This window comes from Acyrthosiphon pisum, chromosome X (genome assembly GCF_005508785.2).
Source record: "Acyrthosiphon pisum isolate AL4f chromosome X, pea_aphid_22Mar2018_4r6ur, whole genome shotgun sequence".
NCBI lineage: Eukaryota > Metazoa > Arthropoda > Insecta > Hemiptera > Aphididae > Acyrthosiphon > Acyrthosiphon pisum.
The window spans coordinates 53,374,302-53,402,171 of NC_042493.1; the positions used below are offsets into that span (position 1 = coordinate 53,374,302).

Sequence of the window (27,870 nt, forward strand, 5' to 3'; positions counted from 1 at the left end):
ACCGGAAGTTTTTACCGCTGCCGCCACCAACTCCTACCCTGGAGGCGGCGGCTAAACCCAACCAGCACCGTAGTCGAAAGGAAGTCCCGACCGTGTCACACCGTCAATCCGTTCTCGACCGTTGAAGAATAATCCAACAAGTGTTCTCACCGCATATCCAGCCAAAAAAGTAAAAACTATTCTCCAAATATCTTGTCGAAACGCGGTTGTATTCAAATTTTTTATCGTCATTTTTACAATTCCGTCGTTCGGATTCGGACTCTCGCAATCAACCAGTGACACTATCACTAGTACTCGTATTTGTGCACAGCGTTTTTTTACATACCGTGAGTACCTATATTTGTACTTATACCATCCGCGTGCTACTGATCGTTGTTATAAGAATACAGTTATAAGCATTTACGCTCAAAAAATTGTTGGTCAATATTAATCTAATAATTTAAACTCTAAATACCTACTTACGACTAAAATATAACTAAACCGGTTGGCGGTTCGAAATTTAATTTTTATTCTATTATAATTATTATTTAGATATTGTGAGACAAATATTCTGCTTATTTAGAATATAAGCATAAAATAGATTTTACAGAAATTTAAATAGTTAAATAATATAATATTTTTGAAATATTGTAATGACTTCAAATCATGTAAAAAATATATATTTTATTAACGACTTATAATTAATATCTAATTATTATCACATTACGAGCACAGTGGCAATACAAATCTTCTGTTTCAGTAAGTACCTACCTATTCAGTGACGGCCAATATGAGATTCGCGATAATTGGATTCTTAGTGCTGGTGATGGGCGCCGCCGTCAAAGCGCACATACATTTCATAAGACTGGCTCTGCTGGCGGCCATGGGACTGGCTGGCATGTGGATGATGCACAAGCTCGCACAAGACTGGCACAAGATTTCATCCAGCAGGCCCGCCAAGCCAGCAGCCATGGCCGGAAAGCTTTTGGGGCTCTGGAAGAGATCTTTACCCGACGAGGTGAGTGCGAATAAAGGCTTCGACCACGGAGTCGTTAGCTTACATTTAAACATTGACATTAGTTACATACTTACCAGTCAAATATGGTATATCGCAATGGTACATACCGAAATTAAATTTGTGTGAATTTGTTTTAAACAATATAATATTCTATTATTGGCCTTTGGAGACCCACGTGTAGCCAAGGATAATAAAAATATAAATTTATTATTATCAAGTGAAATATTTTTCACTTCGACCATGGTGGGAGTTGTAACTATAATTTAATTTCTTGATTCATCGAAATTTAAAATAAATACAATTTGTGCAAGTGTAATAAATTATTATCCTTCGACTTTATCGTGTGAATACGAAAGGCCGCATTTCAGTTATAGCCAATGCAGTTGAGTAGATATAATTTAGATTTTACGGTTAGAAACGGCAACCCTAAACTATTCAATGTTGTTTATGTGGTATAGAAAATCTTTCAGACTTTATTCATTCTTTTATCATTACCTAATCTAAACACTAGTGGTGAAATCTATATAACAACCGGATTTCAGTGCTTAAACTTTTTATCTTTCCGGTTTTGAGTGTAGGGTATGATAACGAATTTTGAGTTGTTCTTTTAATTTTAATTTTATTTATGCATATTCGTATTTGTATTACTGTTATAATCGTTTTGAGATGATTGATGCGATTTTTTTTTATAGATTTAAAATTGTATACTTAGTCTAAGTTTTTTTATGGGCCACGGTAAATACGTGTTTCACTGTAATTTTATGAAAATTAATTGTGAATCATTATTCGGTTTGGGCCTAGATCGACGTCACACTGTGACTCGTATTGCACGTCGTTAGACGTTATTTATAATATTAACGAAGCTTTGAATATTAAATTTCCAAGTAGAAAATGCACAACAGTGCACAACATTTGCCTCTGTAAATGTTATAACATATTTATTGCGTGTTTCGTTGACGTCACTACAAAGTCAGCGTGCTATTATTAAAATGAAATCGTATTTGTCCGGAGAACCAATTATTATTCAATTGTTATCAAACATATTGGACCCCCACGGTCGTTTGAAAAAAAAAAAATAAAAAAATAATGATAAATAAATAAAAACGTAAACAACTACCACTCGTTTCGCTCCCGAGCTAAAAACGGTCACACGACTGTAGGACATATAATAATAGTAATATTGTAGTCGGCCTATTGTTACCAGAGACAAAAATCTGTCGGTTTTTGAAACGATATGCGCCTCCTGTATTAATAAAACATTATATTATTTGAAATTTGAATCCATTAAACTGCGCTGCTTGTAATAATGTTGTACGTCGTCGAATGACGTGGCTCCGACCTGTACCTGGCAGTATTTTTTATTTTTATTTTTTATCTCGTTACCATTGACGACGAGCAATAATTATAAAATAATTTAAAAACGTATGACTACGATACGATTAATAACGTTTATATTATAATAATGTACCGATATGAAAGGAGCGACCCCTGGAGACGACCATTGAAAAATTACATGAAACAAATATTGCAGTCGAAGTCAAACACACACACAAATCTACTGACGTATAAAAACACCAAGTCGGCACCTTAAACGCAACCTAAATAGTATGACGTAATTGAAACGTACCAGCAGAGTTTAGAGTGTAAGGACGAGCGCGAGTGGAGGAGGGCTTTTTTTTAATGAGACCCTTATGATCTCGTGCGTAGCTTGTACATGATAAATATAAAATATTTATCTTACCACCGACAAGCTTCTGTAGAAGAAACCACAAAGGATAAACACGCGTGGAAATAATTTTTGTTTTCATGTGTGCTCTTCTATATAGTGATCCAAAAAATAGTTTTCGACAAAGAAAATTAACGGTTGACCTGGATCGTGAAAACTCAAGACCGTTTTTATTGGTGAGTTATATTTGTTCGTAGCACACATACTGTTGTAGAAGAGACCGGTCTGACAGTTTAAATCGAAAATATTCATTTTGAAAAAGCGTTTTAAGGCCTTCGGTGTGAGCAATATTTCAGACGTGGTGAGCAGAGTTTTTTCTTTTGTAATAACTAATCAGTAAACACATACTAATTTTTAAATTTTGGTTGCAGTAATCTATATTACGTTCAATATTATTTTCTGTACCTTTTGGCTCAAATACTAATAAACTACGTACGCATATAAAAAAATAAAATCTTCATATACATGAATACATGTGATAGGTTTATTATATATTTATTGAATTCAAATCATTTGGTCGAGGGACAATGATTGGGTCTAGTAGAAGGTTTAAAATTAGAGCGTATCGAATGACGTTACATAATTACTCGTTGAACACAATGCTTTCGATTTTTAAACGTTGCTTGAAAAGCAAATTTTATTTTTATGCACTTACGGGTTGGTATTAATAATAAGTTATAGGTACCTAAAATTGTCTATCTTATCTATAATTTTGGATCGATAATATTGTTGTTCTGCTTCATCTTCACGATAATAATACAAATAATCAACATAATGATTATATTATACTTATTGACCATTGTTATGTACAATAGCAAACATGTGCTAAGATCGCAATTTATTCTTGGTTTAAGCCGTTTACGTTATAATTTATTGACTATTTAAAAATTGATGACCTCAAAAGGTTTATATATGTAGGTACATTCCACATATACCAAATATTTCACAAAAAAGGTGATATGGATCAAAAAATCCTTTTATTGTTGTTTCTAGAGTTTTTTTTTTTTTTTTAGGAAACGTTTGTATGTTTGTGAATTTCGCTTGTACACATATTTTTTAACCAATCAAAACTTACATATATATATCATTGTATTGTGATTACACTAATCTATATAATAATATATTGTATATTAAATGAAACAAATAATACAAAACGCTATAATGAACCGTAGCCTCCGATATGTATTCTTGGAACATGATTATTAGCACATGTGGAGGTTTCATGCATTTTAATAAATATATTATATACCTATAGATATTTGGTATGTGTGGTATATACCCAGGTATATAATATACCGATCGTTCTTATTCAATAATGATAATTTGCTTTCATTTCACGATAATTGCAGTTCCAAATCCATTGAATGAACATAGGTAGATAATGTAAGTATATAAATTACTATATGGGTACAAGTGGTGCGCGTAACTCAAACGAGTAACGTTATGTAGGTAGTAATGAATTCGATCATAGATTTGCACGTCTCGATTGTCATGGAACATTATAATATAGTACATGACACCCATACAAGCAGAATTGTTCAACATTTAAAAAATTTAATATCATTATATGTTTACATTTTATAACATTTTATGTTATTTGAAGTTAGAGTAAATTAGTGTATAATCAGAATATTTAGATGTAAAATAAAATATTCTTACACTTAAATTGGTCAGTACCTAAATCAAATTTTTAAATGTCGTGGTCGACGACAACTGCTCAATCTGACTGAAATTTGAAAATAGGTTCGTTTTATAATATTAAAAAAAACTACTTATTATTAGTGAAGTACCTGATATAATAAAAACTAAAAAGGATAAAAAAAAATTTGTTCGAATTTCGATATTGTTACTTGTTAAGTATTTATTAGGTACTATTTGATTAGGTTAAAAAATGTGAAATTGTCTGTAAGTTACATAATTGCATCGCTATTAATAGACGTATATTATATTATAGTAGGTACACAAAGTATGTTCGTGGCATCTCAATTTGCTGTTATTATTGCATTTGGACATGTTTATTTTTCGTCTAATAAGTACCTACCTAATATAGTGATATAGTAATAATAGTAATATAGTGTTATGCGTAAACGTGCACGTGACGTGCGCACGAGATCTAAAACCAATAGGTAATTAAATATTGATATAACAATATTTTAACGATAGCATAATACTTTGTGCGTTATATAAATTATATTATATTATATTATATAATATAATATAATATAATATAATATTTTTAACAGTTAAACGTGTATGTTCGTTTTTTTTTCTCCACGAACGAGTGAAATTAATTACATTTTGGTGCTTTTCTTTATAAATAATTATTTTTATGTTACATCGATATGTGGTGTTGTGATAATCGGAATTATTACAAAATCAGAACAATTTTTTGATAGTCGTTCCCGCGTGTTGTCAAAGCGGAAAACCGCAGTGGCGTCTATGTTTTTGCTGCACTATAATTATTATTTTACGAAAAAAATCAAATTAAAAATCGAAACGAGACTAATAATCAATGTAATAATAATGTATGCTATTAAGTACTATAATCAATAATGTGTATACTATTTGCACACGCTTCGGTATGGATAATTTGCTTTAATTCGAAATCGTAAAAGTATTTGAATGAAATGCTAATAAGTAGGTAGGTAGTCAATATAGGCATTAACATTTTTCAAACTACAAGACTAGGTATATTAGATAATAATTAGGTAGGTACCAGGGTACCTATAAAATATATTTTTTTTCAGTTTTTATTTTTATTTGTATTTTATATACATAGGTAACATTTATGATATATTAATGGATTATGATATAATTTTATAAAACGTAATATTAAAAATAGTTTTTACAATATTTAAGTATACTATTATACTAACTGCAAGAGATAGAGATCACTGGAACTAAAATCCGTAAAATAGGTACACAATAATTTCATTGAAATAACCAAAATATGGTTAATATGCAAATAAACTTTTAGTTTTTGGAAAAAACGCAAAAACATATAAAAATGCAAGAAGAGAAAATTGTAAATATTATAATATTGGTAAAATAGGTAAAATAACATAAATTTGAATACCTATTAAATAATTATTTACTAAATTAATTTCTTACTATAATTAAATTATTAATAATTGATGATTGATAAATAGATAATTGCTCGAAATATAATATGGTTGGTTTGACTAAAAGTAGTATTAAAATTTACAATTAATTAACACCATCTGCTGGTCTGTATAAAAAAACGAAAAATTAAATTCTATTACTTTTGATTATTTTTGCATAATTTTACAATTGAAATTATTGTACAGATATATGTAAGATATTTTCTTGTGATTATTAGACAATTTTATTATACGCAGAGAAAGAACGTACAACGTTCACTGAAGTAATCATTGTGTACTTACCTATCAGTTCATTTTCTCTCAATAACATTTAGGAAAACTCTATATTTACCGACAATATTATATGTTTATGATAAACTGAAAAACAAACACATTAATACGCTAACTAATTTAAAAATTTACGTTTTCCCAAGAATAGTATGAAAAATGTAAAACAATATGTTGTCATTTAATTGGTTACTTAGCAAAATCTGATTGCATCTTACCTTAAAAATGATATGGTCATTGGTCATAATAAAAAAAAAAATCAAATCCCAAACTTTATAATATACCCTGACCACCATAATTGTTCTCTACATAAGCGGAGGTAAAAATAGCGACCACCACTATGTTTGTGGTGACCCCCTCACCGTACTGAATAAAAAGCATTTAGAACCCCACTTGAATGAGAGTTTTCAAAATATGATAATTATTCTTTTACTTTTATAATTTAAGATAAATATCATTAATTTATGTTGAAGCCAAATTTTTAATTATACCCTACAAAGGATTAAATATCCATGATTAAAAACTGAAGAGTAATGACGTGTTTACTTTAATTTTTAGTTTTGAACTACCATGGATTATATTTTTATTTATTTATGTTTATTTATATTTTTAATCGAAATATTTATTTTATTAGATTCCACGGAATATTATAAATCGATACACGGAATTGTTAACAACATTTTTCAAGTTTCTAAATTTATTATCTTTACACATCTATAGGTACACCATTCAAACATTTGTTAAGCTATTAAAATTCAAAATAATTCAATACTTTATTTGTTGATCAAATAACACTTCAAATTTCAATCAAACAGGCAGCTAAGTACTTTAAAAGTTCAGATATGAAATTAAAAACTGTATAATACGGAAATCCAAATTTTAATTTAAAAAACAAATTACTTATTTCATTTTATTCCAAACTGTTCACTGTTTATGAAAGGAGGAAATAGCTAATAGTAATACATATTGGCAAGAAATATTTGTTTTGCTTTTTATGATTTATGAATCGTTGTACTGCGTTTCGTAAATAAATGTAAACAAATCGAAAGCACAATTAATAATATATTCATGAAATCTCACTAGGTATTAGCTATAAACTATAGACGTAGAGAAGTCTGAAACTAATTTATTTACTGATTATATTATTCAATAAAAGAGTTTTGTTTTGAATTGTATTTTATACTAGAAAATCATCGAGAGGCATATTATAATTTATAATATTATATTCACAGTTCTATAGAGAATCTAAAATAGGTACACGTTTGCAGTTTTTCTCGATTATCTTAATAAAAATAATACGACTAGGAATTTATAACTGTAAGAATGAAATGTACGATTTTATTGCCGATTATCTCTTACAGTTTAAATACATGTATCAACTTAACAATACATTATGTAAAAGTAAATTCATGATATGTATATATGTAAGTACATCATACGATTTTATCATTATTCATGTTCAAATTCACTTTCGTTTACGTCAATGCCGAATGTTTGTCGAAGTATTATTTAAGAGTGTCAAACTCAATATTAATCATACAGTTTTTTAATGTCGTGACATGCCATTGTACATTTCATTATGTATAGGGTATATATTTCATATTAGGTATACTACTATAGTCTACGGGAAAGACGTACAGAGTATATATAATCTGTAATTTATATACATTTTGTTTGATGACAACGTTTAATTTATAGACATTAAACACTATAGATGTAGCGGGAACTTAAAGCTTATTAATAAAAAAATGATATCAATTCAATAACGGATATTTTTGTATGAAAATGTTAGTACAAGTACTCTGTTTCTTAATATGGAATTCAAAATTTTTAAGTTTGTCATTATAAAATAAAAAAAAAACAGATAAAAACTTACATGTCTTAGTAAAAAACATAGGTATAATTTAATTTTCAAAAGCGCAACATTCAATTTGTATTTTACAATCATACTATAATGTTTACAGTGTAGCCATGTAAACAAATCCCCTTGTATATCACATAGATATTCAGAAACATAATAAGTACAGTTTGAAATCTCAAGTACACTAAGGGTCGCATCATGAGAATTCTGCTGTGTATAAGAAAAAAAAACAACTTAAGAACACCCTCACTATTCTGAATCGATTCGCGTTGATTGTAGGTGGAACACACACCTTGCCTTTTAGTTAGGTACGTCGGATGATGTCGTCACGTTATTAATGCCCGCTACGTTATTTTGTGCACTTATCGATGCATAAAACATTGTGAGGGTAAAGTTTTATTTTCAATGAACGCGCAGATTCATATTAAGGCAACAGCAGACGATGGGACAATTTCGACACAACAAAAAGGTTGCATAGTAAATCGAAGTGAAAAAATTAGTAAAGTAATATTTTAATATTTTACAATACCTACTTTGTGGATTAATTGTATCAGACGTGTATACAATATTATTATGATTAGTTAACAGATAAAGATGGACAATATTGATTGACGGTAAATTTATCTTGTAACAAATGTATCGCTAAGAAAAGTTATCGTCAGTAGAATATTATAATCAATTTTTAAGTCTAATATTATTGCTTAAAATATTATTAGTCTTAAAATCAAAATTGCTCAAAATACAATAAAATATGCTAAGTATTCGTCGGTATACGTCTTATTTATGTTATTTTAATGTTGAAATGTTGAAATCAATGGATGATATCTTTTAAAAAGGTAAATTTTGAGTCGACTCGTATAGTCTTGGATTGTTTTTATAAATCGTTCTGCGTGTCTTTTGTATTATGTCTATCACCCATTAGAATTTCAGCGAGCGATTGATTGTCTGTAATCGTACACAATTATTTTCTTGATTTTGAAATCAAGCGATACATTTCTATAAGGTCGGATGTCATATGCGTTCATTTCATAACAATCATATTTATTTGTATTTCTACTGCGTCGACATTAATATTTTTCTTTCAAAATATTATTCAAATTACGTGAGAGATACGATATTTATTTATATGTTTGATAATATGTTCACTCACACTTTTATCGAATTTGACCGTATCGCTATTGGTATCTACATACTGTAAATGTATAACGAATCAAGGTTAAGGAAGAAGCCAAAGATAATAATATAGTATATACTATTAAAAGTGCGTGGCACCGATAATTGCGCATTAAACATATTATACCGATGTAACGTCTTGTGCGCCTTGACTATTAACAATTGTTTTTCTAGTAAACCAAATCGAAAAGCTTAATTTACCGCCGTTATCCCCGCAAAAGGTTATTCTGTGAAATACCTACGGACTGGATATATATATATATATATATATGTAAAATACACACCAAATGCTGACCGGTGTTGGACCTTGTCTTGGTTCGTTCGCCCCGATACAATCCTACACGTGTCCTTTGAATTATTTATTTAGTCGGTGATACGTTAAATCTATTCGGATTACACTGTCAGTGACCAACGTCTGTTTGGTTTACTGTTTTTCGAATACGTTTTGGTTTTTTTTTTTTAAATTTCATTTCAACAACCGCGTGTCCGCATAATATATTAATATATATGTATAGGCGTATACTGTTTGTCAACTATGTTCAGTTTTAGATCAGCTCCACAAGAATTTACTGGTAATTTTGGTCCGAGAAAACTCCTAATAGATCGAAATTGCTCACGGTCCCGGTCTGAATCTAAAACAATAACAAACAACTACGAAATAATTACGATTGTTGTGATAAATTAGTTTTGATTAGCAGCGACGGTTGGGGTTTGATGATCATCAAAGCGGGATAATGTACAAACATATTATAAGTCCTGATTATTATTTATTTTTTAAATAATACCTATGGTCACCCTTGTATTTTATACCAGTTTACACGCCGCTTATATCTACGAATGTTATGTACCTACTCGGTTTTCGAGTAATAAATTGGAGTGTATCAATACGTAACAGTTCAATATCGAGTGTTAAATAAGTTACCCTTGCGGTATATACCAGCAATATGTACCGACCCGTACCGGACTCAGATTTCGATACGAGTCGGTATATGTAGTCGTTCCGTATCGAAATATGTATTGGATTTTTCTTCTTGAAATTCTTAATACTTACGTGCACCTGTTAACCAAACGCGTTTCACGCAGCCGCGTACCCACGTGATACCCATCACGGTGTGTTAGTTGACCTTATAGAGGTTCAGTATAATATAATATATGGTAGAAAACGTGGTTCATAACCACGAGTGACGTACGGGAAACGTCAGTTGTTAAGCGTTATATTAGACGATAACGCGAATCCGATGTGGTGTATATATTGATAACATCACTATGCATATATACAATAATAATGACCCACGGGCTAGGAGAAACTTTCGTAACGTGCTTATACGTCCATACACATAATATGTAATGTAATTATAATAATTAAAACAAGTGTACCTAGTTATACCACCGTACGTATTATTATTATTATATATAGGTAATACACAACGTGGCTACGGGTAATTTAACAACGATCATTAAAAAAAAAACCCAAATAATTTTTATCTCATTATGATTTTACTTATACGTACCTCGTTTGTCATAACCGGTGCATGATACATCCGTGTAACAATATCTATATCGTTCCCATATACTATTATTTGCCATGTACAGATAAATATAATATCCGATCCTGCTGAAAAATACCTACTTGAGTTATATTTAAATACCTAGTCGTATATATAATATTTAAAAAGCTATTTTATTGACTTTTGAAATATTTATAATTTAAATTTCAAAAAAAAAAAAATCTAGTAGTTTTGTATTGTATCAACAAAATAATTTAATTAATGAATATTTAATATTTATTTGTATTTAAAATTCTTAGATACAGCTAGACTAAACAAAAATGTATTAATTAATTGTTTAAATAATTAGCTAGGTACTACAGTTAGGTATATATATGCAGATAGTTGTGTTTATATAAGATTTTAACTTAATGTATTCTACTTAAAATTAGTTTAAAATAGCTACATTATTGTAATGGATACTTATCTACCTCTATGACCTATCTAGTTAAGTTAAAATTATGAAATAAATTTAATTTCCTAGTTCTGAAAAAAGTTTTAAAAAAATAACTTTTTAACTAATATAATGCCCACCTCTTATAATACTAAACATAATTATTGTAGTTATTATCTACAATAGCTGTCAACTGAAATCGTGTTTGATAATAATAATTATAAATTATTAAAATGTTGGACCTTTTTGTTTTGCAGCACGTTAACGCGTATGTCGAAGAGTCACTGACCGATTTCTACAAATTTGACGAAATTCTCAGGCAAGACAGGTCGACGTGTGCGAGGAAAATGATATGTCAAATCGCGGCTACGCCTGAAAATCAGCTCAACCAAGTGGAGACCAATCTGCTCAAACTGCTCAGGTGAGTTATCGATAGTGTTTGCAATAAAATGTATATATAATCCAACAAAAAAAAAATGATATAATACCATAACGCATCTTATGATTGTAATAATAAATATATTACAAGTGCCACGACGAATGGTAGAAAAAAAGATATTAGATGTGTCATGATTTTTTTTGATTTTATTATTTAAATTTTATTAGTTCAATTTTTTAATATAATTACTTACTTTTTAAAATGTGTTAATTTTGTTGTTTATAATATCAAGGCAGAACAAAAGTAGAAATAATAAGTAAAAAACACAACCAGTTGTAACAAAGCAACAGATATTATTATTGAATAAAAAACTAAAAAAATGGGACTACCTATGGGAGTAGGTATATTTTAAACGTAACATACACATAATATTTATGATACCTACATAATATGTACCCATACATATTTTTTCATGAGATCGTAATTTAATATCGATTAATATAATATTGCAATTCGATATTTGATGAAAAGCTTTAAAAACTAGTTACAAAATGGTGTTGAACGTCTATGAGTATATTATGACATAAGAGTCATCAGCTGTTTTGAGTAATAGCACATAGATTACATGTTATTTTAGTATTATATTTACTAACTGTTTCGACTTTCGGGTAAGAACGGAAAGATCGATTTTGGGCGAATCAGGTACCTACAATATTGCAATGTTTGGTAGTGTGTGAGCAAAAAAAAAAAAATCCGAATAAAACTTGGTAAACGGCAGTGACAACAAAATGTCATTCGAACATTTGTGGGAAAAGGAAAAATTTCATTTGGAAAATAATATGAATTTATTGGAATTATATATAATTACCCCTCAATTGTATATTTCTTACACACATTTATAAAACATTCAAATTCTTAATTTATAAAATTAGGCATTGAATCAAAAACAAATTATTTATCATAAATAATACAAACTACAATTATTGCGTTAGTATAATATTATAGTGAAATGTAAATTCTTATTGGTATATTATGTTAGTTGCCTACCTATTCTTACATTAGAAAATAAACAATAATTATCGATGGGTAGTAAATAATAAAAAAAAAAACACGAAGTAGAGTATTTGTTGGGGAGGGGGGGGGATAAGAGAATGAGAGCAATAATTAAAAATTATTACGGAGTTATAATACACAAATATGGTCGAAACTCGTTTGTACTGCCTATTTGTCTTAATCATAAAACACACATATAAAATTCGACTGATAAAATATACAAAAGGGACTAAGCGACATACCCTCCCCCCCCCCTTAAACGTCAAACTAGTATGGCGTTATCCAGACGAGATTAATAATTGTTGTTTATTGTATTTGCGGTTAGGTTATAGGTCGTCATTGCGGTGTCCCTCGTCGAACTACCTCTCGGAAAACCACGTTTAACGATATACCGGTAGTGCTAAGAGTTATCGCGATTTCCGGTATTTGATTTATCGGATGTACAGATATAATATATTTATAATCCATAAAATTACATAAAATATGCAGAACTATTAAAATTTATAATTACTTGTATTGTATTACTCTGTTTGTTGCTCAGCGCATTTTATCCAATAAACCATCTGGATCGTGGTATAAACAAATTCGTACGGTTTATAATAATTTATCATAGTAGTATTTAATACAATATTCAATTACATATTCTGATTTTTGGATCCATATAGGTATACCTATATATTTTTCTATGATCCCAATTATTTATTAAATTGAATTATATTAAATGTACCTGCTACTCTTACTATAATCGAAATACGTAATTTGGATTTTTATTATATTCGATACAAAATCAAAATGTATGCAGTTCCGCTGTACATTTTAGGCATGTTTAGTTCGTAATGAGCTGCAATGCGAGTCATGCCAACCTTTAAAGAGTGCACACGTCATAATAATATATATTTGTGCATAAAAACAAAGAATAAGAGGTAAAAAAACGTAAAATAAAAAGGGGGAAAAATCGAGCACAAACAGTAAAAAAGTCTGTGTTAATTTATTACGAAAAAAGGAAAAGTCCCTAGTCGGAATTGCAAGTATAAAAACGTCTAATTTATAAAAATAATTAGACTACATTTATATTTTTATTACCGCTACATAAAGTAACGACCATAGGGTAGGTACCTGTGTTATTATTAGTACAAATTAATGTTGTTTTCGTTTTTATACAACACTTGCCTCCGATAAGAAATGTAATTATTTATGAATCAAAGTTATGTCAAACATTAAAATTCCAAAATGTGATCGATGTTCATTTCATATTTGTATTCCCATAATGTACCTACCAACAAAAAAAGTCACTGATCTTAGCATATACATTTATATTGATTGGGGTTTTAACTAATTTAATCCAACATTTTGTATTTAAATCAGTATATTTTTTCCTCTCACTGAATAAATGAAACTTGAATCCTTTACCATAGACTGAAATGTATCTGACATACGACTGTATTGATCAACGTGGAGGTATAAAATATACATACAAAAATAGCAATCGATCACAGCATAGGCTGAAATAATTACCAGAAAAAAATTTTTGTTGAATGTTAAAGCCATTTTTGTAGTCTCTTACTATCATATTATTGTTAGGTATTTCATATAAGCTTTGACACCTTTTTCTCAATTTCATTCTACTGAATCATGTGTAATCATGTGTCGTTGTTACTGTTTCACACAATGGTTAGGTTAGGCAGTGGTTATCAAGTAGGTCAGTTTTCAGTAATGGTCGATTTTACAAGAAATATGCAATTAAATAATATTACTGATTTTTAGTAGCAAATCTGAAAAACTATAAAACTATTTGGATTTTATTTATTTATTTATAATAGTATCAACAATAAGTAAAAATGTAATAATAATAAAAAAAAAAAATTTGAAATCACCGAACATAATATTCTGTTTCTACTTGATTCGCTCAGAGTCTACGACATTGATGTAGATCACCTAATAAACCTAATCACCCTCTAACGAAATGGAAGTAAATAGAGTTTGTCATCGAGGTGTGCCTATTATATATTATTATAAACGAGTACCTACCTATATTGTCGTGAATAGATTTTATACACAAACAAAGTGGCGACGTTTATGCCGCCTAAATGGTACGAAGTTGCAGCGATATAATAATCCTAATATGACATTTATCGGCCGTGGTTACAAGCCTTTTTGGGACACTTGCAACCATTCATATGGTATACGCGTCGGGTCGGAACACACATGAGATTTTCGCTCTAAAAAGTTTCCATCTTACGTCTTGACCACCTTATTTGATACATTTTTGTGCAATCATATTATGTGCGCGTACTTGTGGTAGTTACGTAATTATTGATATTTTTGTTGTTGTATTTTACTGTTATTATGTATATTTTAATGGCTTTTAAAAGAATCGTGATTAGGAGGTGAGGCAAAATAGTGTTTTGGTCGGTACGAATCAGTTGGTACAATTATAGGGCGTGCAAATATTAATAGTAAAAATTATTATAAATTAATAAAAAAAAGTCGGTTTTAAATTTTCATTTTTTAAAGTTAATTTTTATTCAATATTCACACACAAAAATAAAATTTACAAATATTTGTTTTAAACTCATTAAATGTCTGTATCTTGAGTCTATACCTACATTCATTTACAGATAACATGTATTTAACAATTAAATTATTTAAATGTTTCAAATTTGGATTAAACCGTTTTTTCTATAGTCTTAATAAACATTTCTTTTTAAGTACATAACTTTGAATTATGTACTATAATGAAAACGTTTAAACGTATACAATATATTACAATATATATATATTATAATATAGAAGTTAGGTATTCCACGCTCATCTTCACGACATTTGCAGAAGGCGGCGTTTGGCATTAGTAGGCATTAGTAGGTACCTATACATATATTGAATAGAATTATAACTTTTCCTGTAAGACGATAATATATTAATATGTTGCATAATGTGCACAATGACAACTAATTTCGTGCCATTATTATTGAAATCTTGCTTTACACAAGTTGTCAATTTTACAACAAACCAAACGTGCACCTAACCTAAGTCGCGATGGCCTCTTTTATTCGCATAATCGCATCGCATAACCTACGTATTATTTATGACTGCGGAATATGAGTTTACGCATTTTCGTAACGTGACGATTTTGACAATAGGGAGCGAAGACCGCGGAAGAATGTTTCACAACAAAACATAAAAATTGTACGAGAGCATATAAAATATAAAACAAAACGTTGAGTGGTAGCATACTATAGTAACTGTGCTCCACAATAATATTATAGTATAGGCACGTGCACCGAGTCCTGAGGATGAGCTCATCTAAATAATAAAATATTGTTAGGTATATATTGTTATTTAGACCATCTCGACAGTCCTGTAAAAATGTGGAGAAAAGTGCAAGTCACATGGGAATGCGAGACATATTATAGGTAGTCGGGAAAAAATACACCTTAACGTGATTCCCTCTATATGACTCTATGGAAACTTTAATTATATATTTTAATTCAGACAATTCAGTTTTGGTAATTTTTGCTCTTAGAATCTAGGACCTAGATGAATATAATTAGTACATGCGGCAAGACTGCTAAACGGCTAAACCAAAACGAATTTCCTTCCTAAGATAAAATTATGAGACTTATTAATAGAAGTTATAGGAGTATAGGACTGGAAATATCAATGTATATAGTAAGTTGTAGTTGTTGGTGTATTGGCTTAATTTTGTTTGTTTTTGCGTGTTTCTATAATAATATTATGTCTTGAGTCCAGTTTTTGTTTGGAATCTAGTACAGTCATGAAATGTAGACATGTATTGTAGGTATGCAAATCACGAAAATCGTAAATATTTAAACTGATATAACTGATATATAACAAATGCCCATAATATTGTTATTATAAAATTAATATTCATATTTATAAAAAGATAAAATATTTCTACGATTTTTTGGATAAATTTAGATTTAATTCCAAACTGAGATTATATACGTCAGGTATGAGAACGAACAATTTTGAAAAAACATAACGTTAAATACTTAGATAAAAAAAATATTTATAATATAATTTATTACATATATTTATCTATATTGTAGGTAGGTATACGGTATACCATATAAATATTGTATACAATATACATATGGATAATATATACGGTGTACAATGTACCAGTATAATTTTATTTTCGACATTTTCGATTGGATTTTAATCGTTTTTAAAGTGTGATTGAAATATAATAATGGCGAACGATACATATAAAAAATAACGTAAATATATATCATAAATTCATAACGTTAAACGGAAAAATATAATAACGCTATTGCTGTTCCATAAAAGCAAAGAAATTATACAAATCTTGACGAAATTATTTTAAACCCCATCATTGCCCACACCCCCACCTCACGCCCACAATACAAAGCATTTTTCCACTTAAAAAAATAAAATAATACTTACGCGGATACCTAAACATAAATAATAATAATAAACCTAAGTTTAAATTAAATTGATAATAAATCAAAAATACGCGCGTCAAAATATCATACGGGGCCGAATAGGTATTATCATAAATCGTGAAGTTCAAAACGGTTATTGAGAGGTTTTCGAGGCATCAATCCCACAATACGCGTTTTATCGTGTGCAACCTTCCGCGTAATAATAATGATGATTTATCGCATGTGCAGTGTCCAGATATACGTTGGGGATGTAATAGGGATTAGGGTCCGGCTGCGTTTCGACACGACGAGAGGGTAGGAGGTCGGACGTTTGAAATTTTAAACGATTACTGTGGTAGAGAGACTGCAATACCTACGTGGCTACGTTTTCAGATTTTCAGAAACCATTAAACAATTCATGGATTCAAAAGCGAGCAAAACAACATACCACCGTGTCTATATACGTATCTATATATTGTTATTATAAAAATATATAAATGTATGAAACGTTAAGTCTAAGCTTATTAGTTCTAAAGAGTACTAAATCAATGGGTTAATGTATATCTATTTTTCAGTAGAAATTTTGTATAGGTACTCAAAATTAATTTTGCGATTTGTTTATGATGCATTCTATAACATCGATGTTTAGACGTAAACAGATCAGTTTACGTCTAAATAATTATAAATCGCGTATAATCGAGTAAACTCTCGTAAAAAATGCATCCATTTTTATTTTTGATGGGTAGATGTTATTATTTTTAAATTGATAATATATATAATGAAACTTTTTTAATTGTGACTTAAATAACATGGCAAGATTATGTGTCTGCATCATATAGCGTGTCGTTACTTATTTAGTTCTATAGATATTATCAAAAGATATTATAATTATCTATCCATTTTCATATATTATATTTACATATTATAAGTTTTTTGCACCTCACTTTTATAGTAGTCAAATTTGCTCTGATATTAAAAGTAACAAAACTGTATTCGAAAATATTATGTTATACGCGCATTTGTTCTTATGATTGTATATGGTAGTGAAATATTCTGGTAGTCCGGGTGACTAATTGAATATTTAGTTTTGCAGGACCGGTAGCAAGACCGTTTTGTTGATGATGATGATGCCGATGAGGTAGTTGATAAATAAATTGTAGACAGGTGTAATGTTGTTATGTGGTTTATTAAAATATACTTCAATAATTTGACTAAGTCCAAATTACAAGTTTATTACACAAAGTGTCGTGAAGGTGCTCGTAGTGCAGTGGAGAGAACACGTCTGAATACAGGCCGTTTCTGGTCTGCTTTTATAAGGGCCTAGGCTCTCCTACCCACCCCTCGGTCCATCGACTTATCCATAATGCGTCAATACATTATCTGTGTCATGTGTTCTGCGTGTGAACCTAATCATAATGATGATTCCACGAACCGTCAATTATCTGTTGCACTCACATCCTGTTTTCTGGTTTTAGGTATATGTACATATATCTACTTATATGAAGAGCAAGCTCCCACACCCTGTCATTAGGTACATGGCTTGGGGTTTTTAATTTGGTTTCTTATAAAATTATACTCGACTAGTTTTACCGCCCAGCGAATCCTATATTTATAATTTGGTAATTATATAAAATATTGTGATGCTCACCTACCCTTTTTAGTGCTACCCCTTACTATAATTTTATATTGACTACCTATGTTATTATGTTCATTATATTTATATTGTTTGAAGTAAACGGATACTATCCGTTACAGTAGAGATGACGACTGAATGAGTATCATCCTCTTATCACTACAGAAAATATAGTAATATGGTTAGTTAGTTCGGTTCCTTCAATACTTAGTATTGCAACCATCGTGTCACATTATCAGTGGTAAAAAGACCTAAACATTTTCTCACGTCTCGATACCAGGCACCAACCTAACCAATGTATTATATGTACACATACATATTATGTTTATATTATTATTACATATAATAACAACGCAACCATCTATAAGTATATTAATAAGTCTATTACAACAACAATTATTACTTTAATTAATTATGTACAACTGCAATTCGGACATGATAACATAATAATAGTAATTTCATTGTATTTTCACTAATATGTTCTTCTTATTTTTTTCTCACAGAGAACATGACCAATTGTTATTGTGTTGTTCACACAAAATAATAAACATTTATATTATATTCTACATTTATTGATGCGTACCTATCAGTTTCACGAGTAAAACGAAACGGAAAGCGAAAATAATTCCGACGCTATATAATTGAATGCGTCGTGGAAGTCCAACCAGACTCAAATCTCTGGAAGTAATAAATTACATTATAATATATCTATTATTGCATTGAGCATTTGAACACATTATAAGGTACCTAATTCAATGTTACGTTCCCCACGATCGGTGGTGCAGTGGTATGTCGAGAGATTATCTGCACGTGTGCCTGTGTATAGTGCGTATTAGATACCTTCGTAAACAGATCGTGACATTGTTCATACAACAAATATGTTTAAGAATGTTTATTGTCACCACCAATGAAATCAGGCGCGAGCGATCTCTTTTTCTATCACATCAACAGAGGCGCCACACTTACATAACAAGAGGAGCAGTGGGAGCCTTTGATCCACTGAGATTTGTAAAATTTTGTTATAATAATAAAAAATATAGTTCATAATAGTTATACTATTGTTAAACTACCCTTGTTTTTAATTATATATAAGTATTTGAAAATATAATACGACGAAACTCTAAAATTATTTTAAATTCATAAGATTGGTTGTGTAGATAGAAAATCATGCATAAATATATGCATAATATCGTTACATGCCTAAAGTCTAAATCTGCAATTTTTAATGACTTTAATTCGGTTTATGTCCCTCGAGTTGTATAAAATTGTAATCGTTTTGAAAACAATTTAAAAATAAAATAAGTTATAGGTCGTTGTCGTTTTTAAAATGTTAAGTCGTTAATGTTTCAATAAAACTGGAAGTAAAATGTATTATTATAATACAATTATGAAAAAATATCTGACTATATTATTATTATGTGCGTTTGAGTGTTCACAAAGAAAAAAATTTCGAATGTATACGTAATACTGTGTTACCGAGTTCGGTTCCGAAAAAAAAATAAAGCATTCAGTATAATATATTATTATAACGAGATGTATTAACATAAATTCTTTTAAGATTTTTTTCCAACAGGTAAATAATGTGTTATGAACACTTTTACATAACTCTACAATTGAACACGACAAACTGGAAGTGACACACGTCATCCTTTAATGGATAATATTAGAAAGCCGTTTTGCCGTGATCACGTATAAATGTATTTTTGACCAATACAATTTGATTTTATTTTTTTCCGTCATTGATCCCTATATAAATGTATTGTATTAATTTACAAATAGATGGCACGTTTATATTCATAGTTCACAAACACGAAAGTAGAATCTTTTGAAAATAATATACTCTTTGAAGTTTGATAATGCATATAGGCACTATACTATACTATAATATAATAATATAATACCATCTACTACGTCCCATGATTTTAAAATATTATTTAGTCCGTTTATTAATTTAATTATCGAAAAAAGATATTGTACGAAAATTAATTAAATCGTTACTTATTAATTGATGTATTGGTAAGAATTACTTTTTGGTTTTAAATAGATACTGGATATATTATGTTATTCTAATGTTTACTAACATTCGTTCAAATGTACGGTCATTGCGCATTTATGATTTACATAATATATTAATATAACATAATATTATGATTTTTAATTTGATAGCATTATCATTTCGTGGTAGCAATAAAGTATATTGATGTTAGGTATCAAAATCGTAATACGATACCGATAACTGCATCGTCTGTGAAAGTATTTTATATAATTACTTTCTACATAAGAAGTAATTTTTTTCATCAACTATTATTATTATCTATCTTAAAGTCGTCTTGATCAACAATGACTGCATACAGCAATTTTTTTTTAAAATTGTGACCGTTGGATTTATTTTAATATGTTGTATTATTCATAATCATATGAGTCATATTTGATAAGAAAAATACTTTTGAAATGCATTTAAAATAGATACCTATTTAAATACTCGAATAAAAGAGTGAAAAGTGAAAATTGTAATAGTGAAAAGTGAGAAGTGTTAAATTCTGTTTAGATTTATATCATGTTTACTAGTGCTTTTAATTATAACTGACCAATTTCATGTATTCTAAACGTCAAGTGTTTTTTAAAAGCCAAGAGTTGGTTCGTGTTAAAGACAGTGCAAAATTAAAGGTGACGTTTTTAACCCCAAGTGCTAAGCACCATAAATCCTGGCGATAGAAATACTGTCAAAATGTGTGATGTGTGTGCTTTATACACGTGGTCAAGTAATTCATCGTCAAGCCTGTGGTTTTTGTTTGCTCGAAACTGCTGTTTAGGGTGGACTTCACTGAGATTTAGAGCTATGTCCTAAAAAAAATTCTCGTGGGAGGACGTTTCATATATCATAGTATCATGGTGGCAAAAATGATGTACGACAGACTACCCCCAAAGATGTGCGGAAACACTCAAGGCCGTGTCCGTGTGTTATATATAATATATGTTATACATGAATGGTGTTTAACTTACAACAGTAGAGTTGTTCATTTTAAACGATAAATTTCCGACCACGAATGGGTATAGGTACCCTCGGAAATGTTGTACCGGGTTCGGTATAACTGCGAATAGTCTATAAAAAAAATTCGAACGTTTACACTAATTAGTAATTACTAATAAAATAATATGTAAGTATAATGTGAACGTTGTTCATATTAATTTTCCCCTAAATAGTCAATTTCTAGGTAAACGTGCATTTGTAAAAAAAAAAATACAGTTACAAAGTCACAACAACACAACAATTTTTAAATAAAATTATATTTTCCACAATTTTCCCAATTTTTACTTTTATCATTTTATAATTTTTTTTTAGGTATTTAACTTTTAAAATGATAACATAATGTTGTGTTGGAATGACATTAAATTATGTAAAACAAGTTAAAAATACACTTGCTCTGTTCGGGAAAATTATACTGAATAGATAAAAGAATAAATTACTCCGTATAAAACCTTTCGTGTAGTGTCTATATTATGATCAGAAAAAAAATGTTTGTGAGGACCATTGTTTTTTCTCAAAGGCAGACAATGTGTACCTAAACAAAATATATTCCTGCAATTTATTATTCCTATCAAATGAGGCTTAAATAAATAGTATTTTAATATAAGTACTGGTCGATGAAAAAAAAAAAAAAAATCATGTGGTTTTATAGTTTATTGTATACTCTACCGAGTAGTAGATAAATTGCCACCAAAGCGATAAATTACTTAATATAATACAATTTATAAATATTAATGTATAGTTATTATAAAAAACTCTTTATTAAAAAAAAACATAAATTATGAAGACACTATAAATTAGTATACAACTTTTACAAGCGCTTAAAATAATAATTGTTTTCAATTGTCTGTTGTTACTAACCATAAACATATAAAATTATGCTTGGTTCCAAATATTTATAGAAAATATACAATTATAATAATACCTACCATATAAGTACTAGGTATTATACTTTATGTAAAACAAATTTTGATCGAATTTAGTTTCCCCGAAAAAGTATCCAAAAAAGTATTAAATTTACAGTCTCTGGTTATTATATTCGCTGTGCGTCGTCGTGGATCAAAAACCTTTCTGCGACCTCTCGGCTCTCACCTGTAATATTACTTTCGTGCATAAAATTATTCAAGTAGCGCTGATAGATAGTGTTCAGCGGAAATTCAATCGAAACGTTATAACCAAAATATATTATAACAATTTTACCGCAAATTGAATTAATAATAATAATAACCACTTACGGTTGTATGAACAAACGAGGTGTAAGCGCTTCAGTCGCGCCGATGCAACACGAGTTGACCGTATCCGACACACCTCGGCGCCTCTAATATATCACGCACCTAGAACTAGACTATTACAACTCAAAATTGGTTGTTATGAGATATTAGTACGATGGATAAACAGTACATTCAAACAGTGTAAAATTATCTCTGTAAATTAATGCAAGAAATTGCAAGAAATTCAAGAGACTTTATTATTTATTATATTGAACATGATTGTTCGATTGGCCACCAAAAATATGTGTCAGTGTTGAATCTGTTCATTTTTAGCTAATTATTAACAAAGAAACAGAGTCATATAATAATATAATATTGTTTACTTTAGGAAGTATTCCGTTTTTAATTTACCCAACCAATTGCAGAAGTCAAAATAGAATACTGACTAATTTCGATTTGGGGTATTCTTACGTTTAATATAAACTAATTTTCGGGTAACGTGCAAGTGAAAAACTAAATTTAGAGAAGTATTACATTCATAATAATTTGTAGATATCGTAGCCATATGTAGTATAATATGTAATGCAATACAAACATATTTTAAGGAGGCTGGAGCGTGATTCGTTTTCGGTCGAAAACATAGCTCACGACTTCAATTACTACGACCAATATAATGTTCCGGTATTAATTTTGAAAGCAAATTTGAATTTTTCACTAAATTATCTATGCTTTGACAAATTCATTTTTCTGATTTTTATTTTTTTTTACTTAGAAATTTACTAACAAAAAGAGTAAAAATAGAACATATTCATAATTCAAATTTAAATACATCGATATAGAATATGAAAAATGTACGACAGTTAAAGCATAGTAAATTTAGAGGAGAATTCAAATCTGCTTTCAAAATTAAAATCGGAACATCCTATTGAGCGTAGTGATTGAAGTCAGAGGTAGTATTTTTTGAAAAAAAATGTTTGTCATTTTATAAAGCAATATATGGTGACATGTGCATGCGCGTAGGTAAAATTACAGACGTACATCCCGGTCACTATGATGCCCCTATAAAACGTGATCAGTACTACGAATTACGCAAACTAATGTTCATTTACTTTCAACACATACACAAGACCCAGATAAACAGAAATATAAAATGCCTAGTTTTTACTCCTTAGAATTGATTACTACGCTCCAGCCCCCTTGAAATGGGTCAGTTTAACATTCATTTGAATAATAAGTGTTGTATAACGCTACAAATTAAAACGTTTGGGTAAAAAAAGGTATTTCATATTATAATATATAATATTATTTTAAAACATGCATGTAAAATGTATTTATGTATATTTTATTTTATGTTTTTACTCGATACTTACCGTTTTTAAGGAACTTAATATAGGCAATTGTTTATGCCCCATGTCCCAAGTGATCATTAGTGTGTGTGACTGCGTGTAAAAGAAATAGCAGAGTGCCATGCATGCACATGTTAATAACGAACTACACGAATATTAATTATTTTGTTTTTTAATCGTCGAAAGTATCAATTTGTTGCCAATCTTATTATTAATTAATCTATTTATCCCGTAAGATTGATTAAAACATATTTGATTTCGTCATGAATTCAGTAAATACCTTCTTACATTTTAAAATACATTTTTCACTTCAATATTGTTATAGTTTTAAAATTATTTATATTCAAAATTTAAACCTGACATTTTTAATGGTTTAGTTTTAAAAAAGTGGATAAGTCATTCTCTAGTAAATTCCATGATGAATTCAAATACTTTTTCAGAAGTTTTATTCGTGTATCTACTAGGATATAGCCAGTTCGGTATATAAAACACAAACGGGATCGAATACCCTTAAGTTATTAATTTTAAATGCGTAAGTGAAAACCCTATACCCTTTATAATAGTATGTTTGTTTCAAACTTCAAATCGATTTTTTTTTCAAAACAAAATAATATTTTGAGTTTGGGTTGTGTTACATGCGGACCGTCAGTGATCCAAAAGATGATGATTTGAATAAGTCGTAGTTACTTAGAACTGAAATAGTAAAATTAAATAGTAGTTTTATTATAATAATATAAATTGTACACAATACCTGATAAAATGAGTAATATAGTGGAACATTTGCTTGAGTTTATAATCAATATTTATTATAATATTTGTTATTTAATTAATAGACATGATGTATTATATTGTAGTTGGTACCTATTATTCCTCTAGATGATGGCATTTTTTTTAATTTTTCTAATTCAACTTCATCGATTGTATAATTTATAAACGGTCGATGATGTGCGTGAGTCTTGTTTTATACGTTTCACGTTTAATATTTACATTATGCATTTTGTTAATTTTTCAGCCCCACCGAACACTTTGGCGAAAACATGGCAAAGAACATATTCCGAAAGGCCATGGACCTGGGACGGAGTAAAAAGGACGTGAAGGCGTGTCATTCAGAGTATAAAAAATGCAGATTCAACACAAGACAAATGTTTAAATTATTCACTTCGTTCATGTGACCCGGACTCATCATTCTGCGCCCGTTTATTTTCTGTCGATTTGATGTGAGCCTGTAAATTATGTGCCAAATACGTGTATTATTACTATTATTTTTATTATTATTATTATTAATATTGTTTTTATTGTTATTAACTAATTTGACAGTTAAGTGTGTATTATGTAAGCATATATTATGTATATTATTAGCAAAGCTGGGCAAGTTAGTCATTTTTTTTAACCAAATAAAGTTAGGTTAATCATCATAAAATCAATAAAATTAGATTTAAAGTTGTTATAATATCTTACACTTTTTTCTTAAAGTTTTCAAAGATAGTAAATTGGAAATTAGTTGGTATAACTATTTAAGCTACATAAAAGTATAAATATGTAGGTACCTATAACTAGACATAAGTGCTTAAAAAATGTGAAAAAAAACAATTTGAAATAAGAAATTAACCCAAGTCATATGTAATTAGTTATAAAACTGAAAAAAAAATATTTTTATTTTTAGTTTTAACGCATTAATTCACAGTTCAGTGTATTATACTCTAAAGTGATGTTAGAAAATTATTTAGTAGTTAATCTTACTGATTAAGTTATAAAGTTACCAACAAAGTAACTATGATGGTATTTAATTAGTTAGTGCTCAGCTTTGAATATTGATCGTATACTTTATATACCCACGTCTAGATGTAATTATCGTTGTCATTATTACTATATTTTGCTATTGTTATTGTCATCGTTATATGTATAGTGGACGTGGCGCCATATATATTATTATCATTATTGTTATATTATAAAACAATGTTTGGTTAGGTATTGCACGAATATAAATATACATTTTTTCAAAACTTTTAGAGGACAAATAATACTTTTAAGATACATGTAGGTACATAATATTAATATTATAATTGTCATGACATGCCATGGCCGACCGTTTGGCGTGGCTTTTTCGAGTCCGTTTTCACTATAATACGATCTTACGTATATACGTATAATATTATAAGGCGTACGACTAAACGAGAAAGTTTTTAGTTTATAAACCAATCAAGTAGTACAATATTTTTTTTAAAATTTTTTTTTCATTGGACTCAAATAGCCTGGCAACTATGGTTATTAGCTGTTGTATTTGTTGGTTTTTTAGTACAGGATTATTACTGTGGGGCAGGTTACGGTTGGTTAGAACACATGTGTTTATGTGCGGCAAGGATTTGTCACTAAAGAATGGGGTCGGTCACCCATTCGGGAACTACTGATTCTTGACCTCAGATCTAAAGCCAATCACCGCGCCACACCAGGCCACAACACATTATTATTATATTATTATACACACTTATGTATTAGGATTATTATTATTATTATTATTATTGCTGTTGTATTAAACAATTTTCGTATACCTACGCATAATATAACCGGTATGTTGTAAATAGTTAGCATATTATATTGCCGTTGAATAAAACACCCTTTTACGAGTATGTGTGCACACTTTGTGTACAAAGCTAAATTGCCGTTTATTCACAATAGTCCTTTGATTCGCGTTCGTATTTGCGTAGGCACATCAAACATGCATACACAGTAGTTATGTACAAGGGAAGGTACACAAAAAACGCACACGTGTATACAAAATAATAATAATGTATACAGTTATTCCACTCGCCGCGCGTCTAAGGAAATACAATTTTTGTTTTTAAAGATTTCGACGATTTGCTCGACGTTAATCGGCGAAAACTTCAAATTGTACATTGCATCACGACACATACACTCTACGCGAAATGTCTTGTACACTCAAAAAATATGTTTACAATAGGTAACAAGTACCTAATAATAATAATAGTAAGAATCATTCGAGTAGATAGTTATTATCTAGGGAACATGGGCAGACTTGCGGTTTTCGGATCACAGGGGGGAGCGTGGTCAGGACTATAGAGAAGCCCACAAAACGGCATGTGGGCAGACGTGTTTTACCCGAGACTGGACAAGCTCCTTTACGACAGTCAGAATAACAATAATCAACTTTGGACTTAAAATAATTTTCATTGAGAAGCGGCAACAATAAATACAACTAGATATTATTTCAACTGAGTTTATAAACTTATTTACACCTGAGTGCATTCTTCATTCCATGGTACTGTTGCCTTACAACAATACCATAATTTGAAGCAGCTGGTGACACCTACTACATTCGTTAGCTCTGCCCGTAGATGATCGTATCGTATTATAATAAATACAAGCTGAAGGAAAATATAACCTGTCCTGTACAGCTGCGTATTCGATAAAATACTTCGTCATTACCAATATTAATATTGCATTAAAAAGAGAGCATATTATTATAATACTTCATCGCTCTGGCAGTATGTCCACCTTTATCATCGCTAAACCTTTTTACCTGTCACTCACTTTTCTAAAAAAAATATCTCTCCGAAGGTTCATTAACCTATTACTCCGTCGTATAATGTGTTTCTAATAGAAGTGTAATATGCTCGTACTTATGGGCGGTCAGAGTATTTATTCTGATAGCCAGTTAACTACGAGTATATTATGATTTTGCAGGAAGCAAGACCCTTTTGTTGTCGTT

General features: G+C 29.6%; 1 protein-coding gene across 1 annotated transcript; it reads left to right on the forward strand.

The window, feature by feature from the left end:
* The first annotated feature begins 59 nt into the window (after positions 1-59).
* Positions 60-26,141, forward strand: LOC100570047. The gene is made up of 4 exons (XM_003246282.4): positions 60-326; positions 740-997; positions 11,345-11,508; positions 25,156-26,141. Exons 2-4 carry the CDS (start codon positions 770-772, stop codon positions 25,313-25,315), a joined length of 552 nt encoding a protein of 183 aa, XP_003246330.1. The 5' UTR covers positions 60-326; positions 740-769; the 3' UTR covers positions 25,316-26,141.
* The last annotated feature ends 1,729 nt before the right edge of the window (positions 26,142-27,870 follow it).

What these genes read in the sequence shown, in the direction of transcription:
- LOC100570047 (XM_003246282.4), top strand. Translation starts at nt 770, where the DNA reads ATGAGATTCGCGATAATTGGATTCTTAGTGCTGGTGATGGGCGCCGCC. An exon ending in AGAGATCTTTACCCGACGAG is followed by an intron (nt 998 to 11,344) that starts GTGAGTGCGAAT and finishes TTTGTTTTGCAG; the next exon opens with CACGTTAACGCGTATGTCGA. An exon ending in AATCTGCTCAAACTGCTCAG is followed by an intron (nt 11,509 to 25,155) that starts GTGAGTTATCGA and finishes TTAATTTTTCAG; the next exon opens with CCCCACCGAACACTTTGGCG.